Here is a 14,694-nt window from a genome sequence, read left to right on the forward strand (position 1 = left end):
TAAAGGTTTACCTCAAATTGCTCTTATAGCCAATTTCATCTTTGTATGAGTGTTACTGTGATGGGAACCAAGTCTTCCTAATTTTTACACACCCCACTATGCCTAGCCATATCTCAAGTTCAGCAGTTGTTAAGTTAAGGCTGGTGGAATTAGAGAGTGATTATTTTAAGCTGCATATCCAGTGGCCAAACTACTCCCAGGGCCTACTAATTAGAAGAGAGAATTTAATCAAGTATCCAAATCTAAAGAAATCACCCAGCCTTGACTGAGTTACTAGGATAGCCAACCAGACCAGCTTCAGACCTCAGAATTGTCACATACAAAGGACTAAAAGTATCTTCTTCAGGACATTTGTTCATTGTACAAGTTCTCTGGTTACCAGTGTGTCCATGAGCCACTCAGGGATGTTCTGGAATACTGAGCTAATACTAACAATGGGATGAAAGCCTGGTTGGTTTTGCAAAAAACACTGGAAACATGAGACTCAGAATTTGCCCTTCTGTTGATCTTTTTCTAACAAGTATCATTCTCATCATTCCTGGGTGTTTTATGCAGATTCCTAGAACCATATTAGCATTTATACATATGCTAGAAATTATTCTCTAGCTTTTTTCTGCATATGTTTTGCCTCCAAAACTAAATTAGAGAAAGTATGGATAAGTGAAAATAATATGGCCTTTAGAGTCGGCCTCTCAGCTATAGTTCTATCTGTAAAATTGGAAAAACCCTTCAAAGAGCTGTTGTAAAAGATCAAATGAGATTATGTATGTACAGTGCTTGAAAAATGTTTTTCTTTCACTTTTGTATTCTCAAGCCTTTATTATAATGCTGACAGAGTTGCCACATACAAATGAATGAATAAACTCTAAATAGAAAAGAGAGGGACTAAGGACTTCTGCTCAAGATGGTGGATGTAGGTAAACACTTGTGTCCACTTCCTCCCATGACCATACCAGAATTACAACTAAATTATAGAACAACTATGGCTGAGAACCACCTGCAGACTAGTTGAACAGAATTTCTATAAGAGGATATAAAGAAGAATCCATATTGAGACTGGTGGGATGAGTGCAATGTCAGGTCCTATATCCAAGTGTGGTGGTTAAGATCGGGAGGGATATCTCAGCTGAGGAGATCCCACCTGGGGGGAGAGAGGACCCAGTCCCACATGAGGCCTCTCAGCCCAGGACTCCAGTGCTGGGAAGAGGATAATCCAAAACTTCTGGATGTGAAAATCAGCAGGGATTGTGTCTGAGTGAGATGGATGGCTGCCTGAAGACAGAGATGCTCCCCTTGAGGGGCCCACACATACAGATTCACTCACAAACGCACTTATTCTGAGCTCCAGCAAAGGGGTAGCAGCTCAAAAAATGTCAGGGACCTACAAGAAGGAACTAAATTGACTAACTTCGGGGGGATGGCTATAAGGGGAGGGGTTGAGGCAGCTGTCCCTGGGGACAGAAGTGCTCGCAGACACCATTGCTTCTTTGTTGAATTCTCTCCCCACCCAGCTGGCCAGCATAGGAAGCTGTCAAATCTAAGATCTCCATTAATTTGGCTAACACCATTCTCCTGTCCCACCCAACCTGTGCACTTGGCACAAAGCTCTTCCAGGTGTTTTCTCATCCAAGCAGTCTGCTTTGGCTCGCACTGTGAACTTGACCCAACTCTTTCAAAGGTCCACAAATCGAAAACAAGCAGCAAGAAGCCTTGGAATGCTCTGTACTAAGTGGTCCTAAGCCAGGCACAAGTGGTGACTGGTCATAACTTGCTTTGTAACTCCCATCAGGTGGCCTCAAGCCTGGGATAAGTGGCAGCCAGCTTTGGCTTGAATGTAGGTTCAATTATATGACCACAAGACTTCATAGAGTTTCAGCTGGCCTTAGCACACACTGTGGTGCTGACCAAAGGGTCCCAAGCCCAGCACAAGTGGCAACCAACTGCAGATCACTTTGTAGCTCCTACCAGGTAGCTCAAGACAGGCACAAGCGGTGGCTGATGTTGGCCTACACAAGAGACCCTCCCAGTAGGCTCCAAACCCAAAACACCTTGTGGCTGGCTTCAGCACACACCAGAGCACCACCCGACCAGCTCCACAAACAACGCACCTGAAGGGCAGACTCAACTGGCACCAAAGCCCCACTACAGTGACTCCTGCTCTGTGGAGTTAGCCCCGATACAACAGTTTGTCTGTTAGTCATGGCAAGCCCTCATAGCCAGTCAGACTTAGGGTCAATCACACCTACTGATATGCCAACTGCAATCAGGCTTAAGTACAATAGGAAGGCATACATAACCTACACCACTGTAGCACCAAGCTCAGGCGACCAGGGAGACTGTGCCACTGGGCCCTCCATGAAGAACTACATAAGATGTAGCAGCTCTACCTGAATCATAAGAACAAACACAGGGAGTCAGCCAAAATGAGGAGACAAAGAAACTTGTCAAAATGAAAGAACAGGATAAAATTCCAGAAAAGAACTAAATGAAATGGAGACAAGTAATCTGCAAGATATAGCGCTGGAAAAAACTGGTTGTAAGTATGCTCAATGAACACAGGGGATGAATAGATGAACACAGTAAGAACTTCAACAAAGAGATAGAAAACATAAAAAATGAGATAGTATAACCCACCCCACCATTTAAAAAATATTATTTCTATAATGACAACTTGTAAATTCATGTGTAGCTACAGACAAACAGCCTATTTGCTTAAAGGATTCTAGAAGCTAACTTTAAAGGAAGCAGACTCGAGAAGATTTCTTCACATTCACCTGACGAAAACCAGACCATCACTTGACTGGCTCCAAGATAATTATAAGAGCAGAGCATATAGCACCATCAATGAGGGCCCACAGCCCTTCCAGTTTCCTTTGTTCTGCCTTCTTCTTCCTCGCTCATAAAAACCCCTGTCTGCACTGAGATGTTAAGATGGTCTTTTTGATGAGAGTTTCCCATCTTCTCAGGCTGCTGGCTCCTGAATAAACTGATTTTTCTTTCCATCAACCCCTGTCTCTTGAGTATTGGCTTTTGAGCAGCAGACAGCTGAACCTGGGTTCCATATCAATAGAAAACATAAAGAACCAGTCAGAAATGAATACTATAACTGAAATGAAGATACATTGGAGGGAATCAGCAGTAGAGTAGAATGAAGCAGACAATCAAATCAAGGATCTGGAAGACAAGGTAGTGAAAAACACCAATTCAGAACAACAAAAAGAAAAAAGAAAAAAAGAGAAAATATTTTAAGGGACCCCTGGGAGAATATCAAGTGTGCCAACATTTGCATCATAGGGGTACTATAAGGAGAAAATAAAGAGCAAGGGATTGAATCCTATTTGAAGAAATAATTACTGAAAGTGTCCCTAATCTACTGAAGGAAATAGACATATAAGTCCAGGAAGCAGAGTCCTAAACAAGGTGAACCCAAAGAGGGCCACACCAAGACACATCATAATTAAAATGACAAAGGTTAAAGACAAAGAGAAAATATTAAAAGCAGCAAGAGAATGACAGTTACCTAAAAGGGAGCTCCCGTAAGACTGTCAGCTGATTTCTCAACAGAAAATTTGCAGGCTAGAAGGGACTGGCATGATATATTCAAAGTGATGAAAAGCAAAGACCTACAATGAAGATTAATTCACCCAGCAAGGCTATGATTTAAAATTGAAGGAGTGATAAAGAGCTTCCAAGACAAGAAAAAGCTAAAGGAGTTTAGGACCACTAAACTGGTAATACAAAAAATGTTAAAGGGACCTTTTAAGTATAAAAGAAAAGACAAAAAATATAAATAAGAAAATATGGGGAAAAAAATTCGTACTGACAAAGGCAAACACTTAGTAAAAGCAGTGGATCAATCAACTATAAAGCTGCTAACAAAGGTTAAAAGAAAACTAGGAAGAGCATTTGTAATTGCAACAATAAGGAATACACACAAACATACAACAAAAAAAGTAAAATGACAAAAACAAACATGGAGAGTGTAAAATTTGCAGTGATTTTAGAATGTGCCCACATTTAAGCTACCATCAACTTAAAATAGACTGCTATAAAATAGCTTGCTATATATGAAGCACATGGTAACCAAACAAAAACCCGTAAGAGATATACAAGATATAAAAGTAAAGGGATCCAAACATAACACTACAGAAAGTCATCAACATACAAGAGAAGTGAGCAAGAGAATAAGAAAGGAATAGAGAACTACAAAACAATCAGAAAACAATGAATAAAATGGCAATAACTACATCAGCATCAATAATTACTCTATTTTTTAAAATTTGTCTTTATTGGTAAAAATATTACAGCTATTCCCCCTTTTCCCCCTGACTGATCCCCTCTACCCCTCACCTGCCCCCCTTACCCCTAAGTCTTCACCACACTATTGTCTGTGTACATGGGTTATGCATATATGCATATAATTTCTTTAATTAATCTCTCCCCACCCACTCCCCCACCCCCACCTTCCCACTGAGATTCATCAGTCTGTTCCATGCTTCTGTGTCTTTGGATCTATTTTGTTCCTCAGCCTATTTTGTTTATTAGATTCCACATATGAGTGAGATCATGTAAAACTGAATAAAGAAGAATCAGAAAATCTGAATAGGCTAATAACAACTGATGAAATCAAAGAATAATAAAGAACTCCCAGCTAACAAAGCCCTGATCCTGACGGCTTCACAGGAGAGCTTTCTAATTCTTTAAGTTGTAGAGTTAGATAGTTTACTAAAAATTTTTCTTGCTTTTTGAGGTAGGCCTGCAGTTCTATGAACTTCCCTCTTAGGACTACTTTTGGTGTGTCCCATAGATTTTGGGTTATGTGTTCATTTTCATTTGTTTCCAGGAAGTTTTTGATTTCTTTCTTCATCTTATTGGTAACCCATTCATCATTTAATAACATGTTATTTAGCCTCCATGTGTTTGAATGTTTTTGAGTGTTTTTACTGTAGTTGATTTCTAATTTCATGCCATTGTGATCTGAGATGCTTGATGTGATTTCAGTCTTCTTGAATTTGTAGACTGGTTTTGTGTCCTAACATGTGGTGTGTCTTTGAGCATGACTCGTGCACCTGAGAGGAATGTATGTTCTGCAGCTTTAGGGTGAAATGTTCTGTTAATATCAATTAAATCCATCTGATCTATTGTGCCATTTAGAGTCACTGTTCCTGTGTTGACTGTTTGCCTGGAAGACCTATCCAGTGAAGTCAGTGGGGTGTTAAAGTCCACGACTATGACTGTATTGCTGTTGACCTCTCTCTTAAAGTCCTTAAGGTTATTATTGATAGGCCCTTATTTATTGCCATTTTAATTCTTTATGTCTATGTTTCTCTTTTTCTTCTTATTAGCATAGCAGTCCCTTTAACATTTCTTGCAATGCTTCTATTTGTACTTCTAATTACAGTAGACCCTTTAACATTTCCTGCATTGCTGGTTTGGTGGTGATAAACTCCTTTAGTCCCTCCCCCCCCCTTTTTTTTTTGGTCTGTGAAGCTCTTTATTTCACCATCTATTTTGAAAGATAGCCTTGCTGAATAGAGTATGCTTGGTTTCAGATCCTTGTTTTGCATTATCTTGAATACTTCATGACATTCCCTTCTGGCTTGTAGAGTTTCTGATGGGAAATCAGCTGATGGCCTTATGGGAACTCCTTTGAGGGTAACAGATTGCTTTTCTCTTGCTGCCTTTAATATTCTCTTTGTCTTAATTTTGGCAATTTAATTATAATGTGTCTGGGCATGGTCCTCTTTGGATTCTTCTTGCTTGGGACTCTCTGTGCCTCCTGAACTTGTGTGACCTTTTCCTTGACCAGGCAGGGAAGTTTTCTGCCATTATTTCTTCAAACAGACTATCTAATCCTTGCTTACTTTCAGCCTCTTCTGGCTCTCCTATGATGCAAATATTGTTACATTTCATGTTGTCCCACAGCTCCCTTAGACTGTCCTCCTGTTTTTTAATTGTTTTCTCTTTTTGGATCTCTGATTGTTTTTCTCTACCCTGTCTTCTAAATCACTGATCCCATCCTCAGCTTCCTCTAATCAGCTGTTTATTCCTTCCAATGTATTCTTTATTTCTGCTATGTCATTCTTAATTTCCTTCATAGTTTCCATATCTTTTTTCATGCTGTTGAACATCCTTACAATCAGTATTCTGATCTCTGTATCTGATAGATTGCTTATCTCCATTTCATTTAGCTCTTTTTCTGGAGACTTCTCTTGTTCTTTCATTTGGGGCTTGTTGTTTTGTCTCCCCATTTTGGCTGCCTATTTGAGTTTGTTTCTATGTATTAGGTAGGCCTTCTGGGACTCTCAGTCTTTTTGGAAGGTCTCTGGTGCAGGCCAATGTCAGACGCTGTTTGAGACTGGTCTTGAGTACCCTGTTTGGAGCTATCAACAACCCACAGCTTGAAGTCACCTCTGTTGGGGCTGGGTGCATTTGGACAGGATGAAGATGCACAGCAAGGTCTGCTTTTCCAAGGCCTGAATCCCAAAGCAGGTCAGGCAAAGACTCAAAGCACTCTGAAGTCTTCCTCTGTCTGCAGGCTGATTAATCTGATTGTCTTAATGAGCCTCAGGTTGTAGAAACTCCACAGGGTAGGCCGAGAGGTTTTCCAGCAGGGTGGGGCAGTTGCTTCCCCCTCAGGCAAAAGCTGCTTGGAAGGTAAGTATCTTCTGTGAAAGATGTCCTCTGCAGTATGGGGGAATGACTAGGCACAGGAATCCAGAGGGGTGCCCTCTGATCTCTATCTCCAGAGCCCACAATCCTAGATTCTCCTCACATAGCTCCAATCCACTCTGTCCTCCCTCTGCTGGAGCCCAAGGTGAGTGGCTGCACAGGAAACTTTGTGTGTTGGCTCTTTAACAGGGTGCCTGCATGTCCAGCTGTCTCTTCCTGGCAGATAGTAACCCAGCTGCTTTTCACAGCCAGATGTTATGTGGGCCCCTTTCTCAGTTCTGGTGCTCTTGGCTGGGAAGCCCAGCCTGGGGTTTAGGCCCTAGAGTCCTCAGTGGGAACCCCCCACAGCTGAGCTATCCCTCCAGACCTTCAGCTACGGCCAGCCCTCTTGTACTTCCGTACTTCCTCCCAATTTCTATGCAGTCTCCACTTTTCCTCCTTGGTTATGAGGGTGCGCTTCAGCTCATCTTTAGGTGCAGTTGATTATTCAGCATGGTTTTTCTATATTTTAGTTGTAATTCCAGTTTGGTCCCAATAGAATGTCAGTGTAGCTTCTACTCATTCTGCCACCATCTTTAATCTCTCCTTATTAATAATTACTTTAAACATAAATGGACTAAATTCTCCAATCAAAAGACAAAAAGTGGCTGAATGGATAAAAAAGCAAGACCCATACATATGTTGCCTACAAGAGATCCACTTTAGATGGAAAGACACACAGAATGAAAGTAAAGGGATGGAAAAAGACATTTCATGCAAATAGAAATGAAGAAAAGCAGAGATAGCAATACTTATATCAGACAAAATAAACTTTAAAACAAGGGCTGTAACAATAGACAAAGAAGGGCATTTCATAATAATAAAGTTATCAAATCCAACAAGAGGATATAACCCTTGTAAACATCTATGTATCCAATGTAGGAGCACCTAAATACATAAATAAAATATTGATGGACATAAAAGAAGAGATTGGCAATAATACAGTCATTACAGCAGACTTTAACACCCTATTGACATCACTGGATAGATCTTCCTGACAGAAAAACCATCAAGAAAACAGTGGCCTTAAATAACTCATTAGTCCAGATGTACTACATATTTTTAGAACATTTCACCCCAAAGCAGCAGAGTATATATTCTTTTCAAGTACACATGGATGGATAGATTTCATGTTAGGCCACAAAACAGTCTCAATAAATTTAAGAAGATTGGCATCATATCAAGTATCCTTTTCTATCACAATGGTATGAAACTAGAAATCAATTACAAGATGAAAACTGAAAAGCACACAGACACATGGAGGCTAAATAACATGCTATGAAGAAATGAATGGCATAACAATGAGATTCCATAAGACATATGAAAATTAAATCCAATGACCCCAAATCTATGGGACATAGCAAAAGCAATCCTAAGAGGGAAATTCATAGTAATAAAGGCCTACCTCAAGGAACAAGAAAAAAATCTCAAACAATGTAACCTTACACCTACCGGAACTAGAAAAAGAACAAACCAAAGTAAGTAGAAGTAAGGAAATAATTAAGATTAGAATGTAATGCAATGAAATAGAGTAAGAAAAAAAAAATAAAAAGATCAAGAAATTAATAGTTGGTTCTTTGAAAAGATAAAATTGATAAACTTTTAGCCAGTCTCATCAAGAAAAAAGAGAAAGAGCCCCAATACAGTAAACCCTTGATTTTGTGGACCTTGATATAATGGGCTTTGGATTTAATAGACAAAATTTCCAGTCCATGTGTCATAACCGAAAATCAATACCCTGTTAATTTTAAAATGATTTTAACCAAAATTTGCTTAAAACTAACAGGTTATTTTTTTTTGTTATTAATTCACTGTTATCTTTAACAAAATTTAGTGAATAGGCCATATGTTGGAAAAAACAGAGTAGTCGTTTCACCAATATAAATAAATACTATATATCTACAACTACAGTCTACATATTTAAATCCAAGGGTCACTGCGCATAAACAGTGTTTGGTGAATGATTACCACATGATCACACAGCATCGAGTGGTAATTGGTTCTCTTGTCACATGGCATGATTTTCTGCAGCAGTTCTAACTCCTGCCAGCTGATGTTCCAACTTGTGCTAAGCCATGCCCCAGCTGTGTGCCTTTGTTGACTCTTGGTGACTGCTGAATGCACGCATTTACTAGACTAATTCAGTATAAATTTAAAATTACTGTAATGCATATGGAAAACTTTTCTGTGAAATTAAACTTTTCATACATAGTTAATTTTAATTACACAAATGTGTCTACATAAGTAAAAACAGGTAAACTAATTTGTCAAATTTTTGACTATGCATTTGGAAAACCTACTTTATTATATAACAGACTATCCACTTTAATGGACATCCCCTCACCCAAATTAGTCTGTTATGTTGAGGTTTTACTGTAAATAAAGGCAGAAATGAAAGAGGAGAAGTGACAACTGACATCACAGATAGAAAGGACTATAAAGGAATACTATTAAAAATTATATGCTAACAAACTGGACAACCTAGAAGAAGTGCATAAATTCCCAGAAATGTACAATCGTCCAAGGCTGAATCAGGAAGAAACAGAAAATATGAACAAATCGATAACTGGTAATGAAATTGAATTGGTAATCAAAACACTCACCACGAACAAAAGCCCTGGACCAGGTGACTGTGCAGGTGAACTTTATCAAACATTCAAAGATAAATTAATACCTATCTTTCTTAAACTATTTAAAAAAGTTGAAGAAGATGGAAAGCTCCCAGTCACATTTTTTGAGACCAGCATTACCCAGATACCAAACTCAGACAAAGACATTATACAAAAAGAAAATTAAAGGCCAGCATCCACGATGAGCATAGATACAAAAATCCTCAACAAAATATTAGCAAACCAAATACAGCAATACATTAAAAAGATCATACACCATGTTCAAGTGGGATTTATTTCCGGGATGCGACGTTGTTTCAATATTTGCAAATTAATTAACATGATACACAACATAAACAAAATGAAGGATAAAAACCACATAATCATATAAATAGATGCTGAAAAAGCATTTGACAAAGTCCAGCACCCATTTCTGATAAAAACTCTCAGCAAAGTGGGGATAGAGGGAACATACCTCAATGCAATAAAGAGCATATATGACAAACCCGCAGCTAACTTCATACTCAAAAACCTGGAAGCTTTATCTCTAAGATCACGAACAAAACAAGGAAGTCCACTTTAACTGAACATAGTATTAAAAGTTCTAGCCACAGCCGTCAGATTAGAAAAAGAAAGAAAAGGCTTCCAAATTGGAAAATAAGAAGTAAAACTGTTATTTGCAGATATCATGATACTATATATAGAGATCGCTAAAGATTCTACCAAAAACCTATTATAACTAATAAATTAATTCAGTAACGTAGCAGAAAACACAATTAATATTCAGAAATCAGTTGCATTTGTGTATAACAATAGTGAAATATCAGAAAGAGAAATTAAGAAAACCACCTCATTTAAAATTGCATCAAAGAAATAAAATACCTATGAATAAATTTAACCAAGGAGGTGAAAGACCTGTCCTCAGAAAATTATAAGACAATGAAGAAAGAAATTGAAAAATATACAAATAAATGGAAACATACTGTGCTCATGGATAGGAAGAATTAATGTCATTGAAATGTCCATACTGCTGAGAGCAGTCTATAGACTCAATGCAATCCTTATCAAAATATCAATGGCATTTTTCACAGAACTAAAACAAAGAATCCTAAAATTTATATGGACGTACAGAGGACCCTGAATAGCTAAGCAATCCTGAGAAGAACAAAGTTAGAGGTATCATGCTACCTGGTATTAAACTATACCATAAGGCTACAGTAATAAAAACAGCATGTTACTGGCATAAAAACAGATACATGGATCAATGGAACAGAACTGAGAGCCCAGAAATAAATCCATGCCTATATGGTTAATGAAACTATGCCAAAGGCGGCAGGAATATTCAGTGGGTCAAAGATAGTCTCTTCAATAAATGATGTTGGAAAAACTGGAGACACACATGCAAAAGAATGAAAGTAGACCATATCCAAGAATAAACTCAAAGTGGATTAAGGACTTAAATATAAGGATCCAAACCCTAAAACTATGTGAGGAAAACAGGCAGTAAACTCTTTGACACTGATCTTAGTAATATTTTTTGACATGTCTTCTGAGGCAATGAAACAAAAAGAAAAATGAATAAATGGGCCGATATCAAAGAGATTTTGTACAGTGAAGGAAACCATCAACAAAACAAAAAGTAGGTTACTGAATGGATGAAGATGTTCATCAATGACACATCTGAAAGGGCTTAGTATCCAAAATATATAAGGAACTCATAATTAGAAAATGGGCAGAGGAACTGAATAGACATTTCTCCAAAGAGGACATTCAGATAGCAAAGATGTGTGAAAAGATGTCTAATCAGCAGTGAAATGCAAATTAAAACCACAATTAGATATAACCTCATGCCTGTCAGAATGGCTATCATCAATAAATCAACAAACAACAAATGTTGGTGAGGATGTGGAAAAAAGGGAACCCTCATGCATTGTTGGTGGGATTGTAAAGTGGTGCAGGTATTATGGAAAACAGTATGGAGGTTCCTCAAAATATCAAAATAGAACTGCCATATGACCCAGCAATCCCACTTCTGGGTATTTGAAGAAATAAAAAACACTAACTTGTAAAGACATGAGCACCCCTATATTCATTGTGGCATTATTTACAATAGCCGAGCTATCGAAGCAACCTAAGTGTTTATCAATAGGCAATTGGATAAAAAAGTTGAGGTACACACATACAATGGAATATTTCTCAGCCATAAAAAGTGAAATCTTGCCATTTGCGACAACATGAATAGATGAAGAGGGTAGTATGCTAAGTGAAATAAGTCAGAGAAAGACAAATACCATATGGTTTAATCTATGTGTGGAATCTAAAAAAACTAAACAAACAAACCAAACTGATGCAGAGAATGAATTGATGGTTATTAGATGGGATGGGCGTTGGACGCTAGGTGAAAAGGGTGAGAGGAGTAAGAAGTAGAAATTGGCAGTAGAAGTTTATATTGGGGATATAAAGTACAGCATAGGAAATATAGTTGATAATATTGTAATATCTATGTATGGTGGCAGGTGGATACTAAGCCTATTGTGGGGAATCACTTCATAGTTATATAAATGTCTAATCACTATGTTGTATGCCTGAAAATAATGTATTATTGTATATCAACTGTATTAAATTAAAAAAATAAGAAAATACAGTGCTGAAATGTCAATAAAGACTCTTCATTGAAGGAACCAGGGGATTTAGTGACATATTAATGAAGCTAGTTTCATACTCTGAATAAAAAACAGAATTATTAGGAAATGATTAGTACAGTTAGACAATGTCCAGCAGAAAGATTATTTTTATACCTCTATATTTCCAAAAAAAGCCCCCCTGCCCCCCAATTCCACCAACACATACATGGTCATGCTTAGCCTGAATTCTGTTTTACTTGATTGGCTTCATATAAATGTATGGATGAGTCATTCCATCTCTTCCTCAAATCTCATGATTCTTGGATGGATCAAAATCAACACACAATGTCAGAGTACAGAAAAGATAAATTCTCAAAGGTTTGTATTACCTTTTCTTCTGAATCCCCTGGTTGACAGGTAATTACTCCATCTCTTGATCCTCCAGCAAATGTCGCCTTACAATTTGCAAGCCACTGTTCTCAGAAGAAGACACAGACATATAGGTAAATTAAGTGATGTCCTGAGAATGTGTTATCATTGATTGTCAGGAAAAGTTGATTAAGCTTCTAATCACCGTAAAATAATTTGCTGTAATGACTTTTTGAAAATAATTCTTTTTGGTTAAAGATAGACTATTTGAAATTAAAATATTTATTTAAGTGGGTTCAGTGATGTTCATTTAAAAATACAATTTCAACACTGTGATACATCACCCTGAAGAATTTCACTAGACCATTCCTAATTTATGTATAAATTAAAACAAATTCATATAGGGTTAGAAAACTTTCATATGATTGAAATTGGGTGATAGGCCCAACACTTCCTCACAGGTTGGGCGATTCTAGACAATGCAACCTAACTCATGCCACATCTACCTCTCTGTCATATTGAGGGTGCTTCTGAGGGTGCTTCTATGTAAGAAAGACTATTATAATAATAATGGCTCAGCTATTTAGAGAGTCTGCCAGTCTTAAGTATCCGATAGTAACTAATAGATGTGGAAATGAACCTTTGGGCAGAAAACAAAAAGCACCTAAGAACTGAAATACATACCTGACATCAAAAGACTGGCCTTTTCACTGACCAGAATGAAAGGATTAATTTATTAACTGATGACTGAGAAACTGGAAAACAATAACAGGTAGAAAGCCACAGAAAAAGATGACAACTGGAACTGTTATAGTAGAATGTCAGAACTCTTGCCCTTGGACAGGTCGCAAGAACATCAATAACAATATCAACAAACAAACCCAATAACTTTACAATGAATGTCTTCTATGTATGAGGCACTGTGCTTGACAGTTGCTCCATATATTATATATATACATATATATATATGTATATATATATATGTGTGTGTGTGTGTGTGTGTGTGTATATATTTATTTATTTATTTATTTTTTAAATATATCTTTATTGATTTCAGAGAGAGGAAAGGAGAGGGAGAGAGAGATAGAAACATCAATGATGAGAGAGTCATTGATCGGCTGCGAGCCCGCAACCTGGGCATGTGCCCTGACCTGGAATCAAACCCCGATCGCCTGGATCCTAGGTCGACACTCAGCCGCTGAGCCACGCCAGGCCAGGCATATTATTTATATTAAAAGGCAATATTGTGTTGTTTTCATAATACTATTCTTCTCCCTCCTAGCTAGTGAGGATAATGATAGAAACTCCCAGGGTAGTTATGAGCATTAAATGATTTAAGAGATTTAACTTTTAGGTTGCTGGACATAGAGAGAATTCAGGAAATTGTAGCTTCTGTGACTGTTTAAAACTATTATATTCTTATAAAATTCTGTGCATTAATTATTGTCACTGTCTTATAGATGATAAATCTGAGGTGAGAGGAGGTCAGTAACTTATCCAAGGTCACTAAACCTCATGTAGCTGAGCAGAGATTGGAAGGCAAGTCCATCTGACTTTGAAATTCATGCTTGTGCCTGGCATATTATAGGAAGCGCTTCACAGATATTACACAATTATTTGTCAGAAATCAAGAGGTTTGCATGGATGGTTTTTGGATTACTTCTATCTTTATCATTTTACACTCTGGCTCTAAATTTACAGTCTAGAAGAAAAGAGTGAAGAACAGGAGCAGAGACCAAGAAAAGCAGTGTCCCAAGAGTGGTGAAGAGGAGGAGAGCAATGAGATCCATCTCAACTAGTGTTGGGTGAGACTAACACTGGAAGGAAGGGATTAACAATTTAAAACCTCAGAGAAAAGTTACGACATAGATAAAGTGACATCTTAAGCAGATACCTACTTACCTCAATTACTTGGTAGGGAAATCCTGGGGCTAAAATGAAAACTGAAAACTCCCCTGTGTAGATATAATTTTATATAATCCACAATATTGACAGTTCTACCACCACTGAATTAGAATTTTAATCCCTAGCAGAGGAATAGATGAAGTCATTCTTCTCCCCAAAGCACCTCTCTTAGGTTATTTCCAACCCCTCCCAAGAGCTCACCATGGCTAGTTCATTTGGCTTTAATGGAATGCAGACACACAGGAACAATGCTTACTGAGAGGGTGGCCTCTTTTCTGTTATTGTAGGTGTCCAGATATTCTTGCAGTTCTAAAACACTGAACTTGAGCTTGTCCAGAAGTCCACAAGAAAGGAGCTAAAGACAGGAAAATAATCTGTATTAAAAAAACTAGAGAGATACCTGGACAAAGCGTGGCTACACAGAAAAGAGAGGTATACTTAGAAGTGATGTAAATGGGGGGAAGGGCAGCCATTTT

At 37.8% G+C, this 14,694-nt stretch overlaps 1 protein-coding gene across 3 annotated transcripts in view; it reads right to left on the bottom strand.

Moving 5' to 3' along the window:
* FRY (FRY microtubule binding protein) overlaps positions 1-14,694 on the bottom strand; it is a 505,671-nt gene that overhangs the window by 36,657 nt on the left and 454,320 nt on the right. For all 3 annotated transcript variants that reach the window (XM_087814426.1, XM_016213841.2, XM_016213842.2), the window contains 2 exons: positions 14,475-14,573; positions 12,334-12,417 (listed from right to left, as the gene is read on the bottom strand). In XM_087814426.1, coding sequence (XP_087670552.1) covers positions 12,334-12,417; positions 14,475-14,573 — 183 coding nt within the window. The remainder of the gene's footprint in view (positions 1-12,333; positions 12,418-14,474; positions 14,574-14,694) is intronic.

This window comes from Miniopterus natalensis, chromosome 2, assembly GCF_054644295.1.
Source record: "Miniopterus natalensis isolate mMinNat1 chromosome 2, mMinNat1.hap1, whole genome shotgun sequence".
NCBI classification, from domain to species: Eukaryota; Metazoa; Chordata; class Mammalia; order Chiroptera; family Miniopteridae; genus Miniopterus; species Miniopterus natalensis.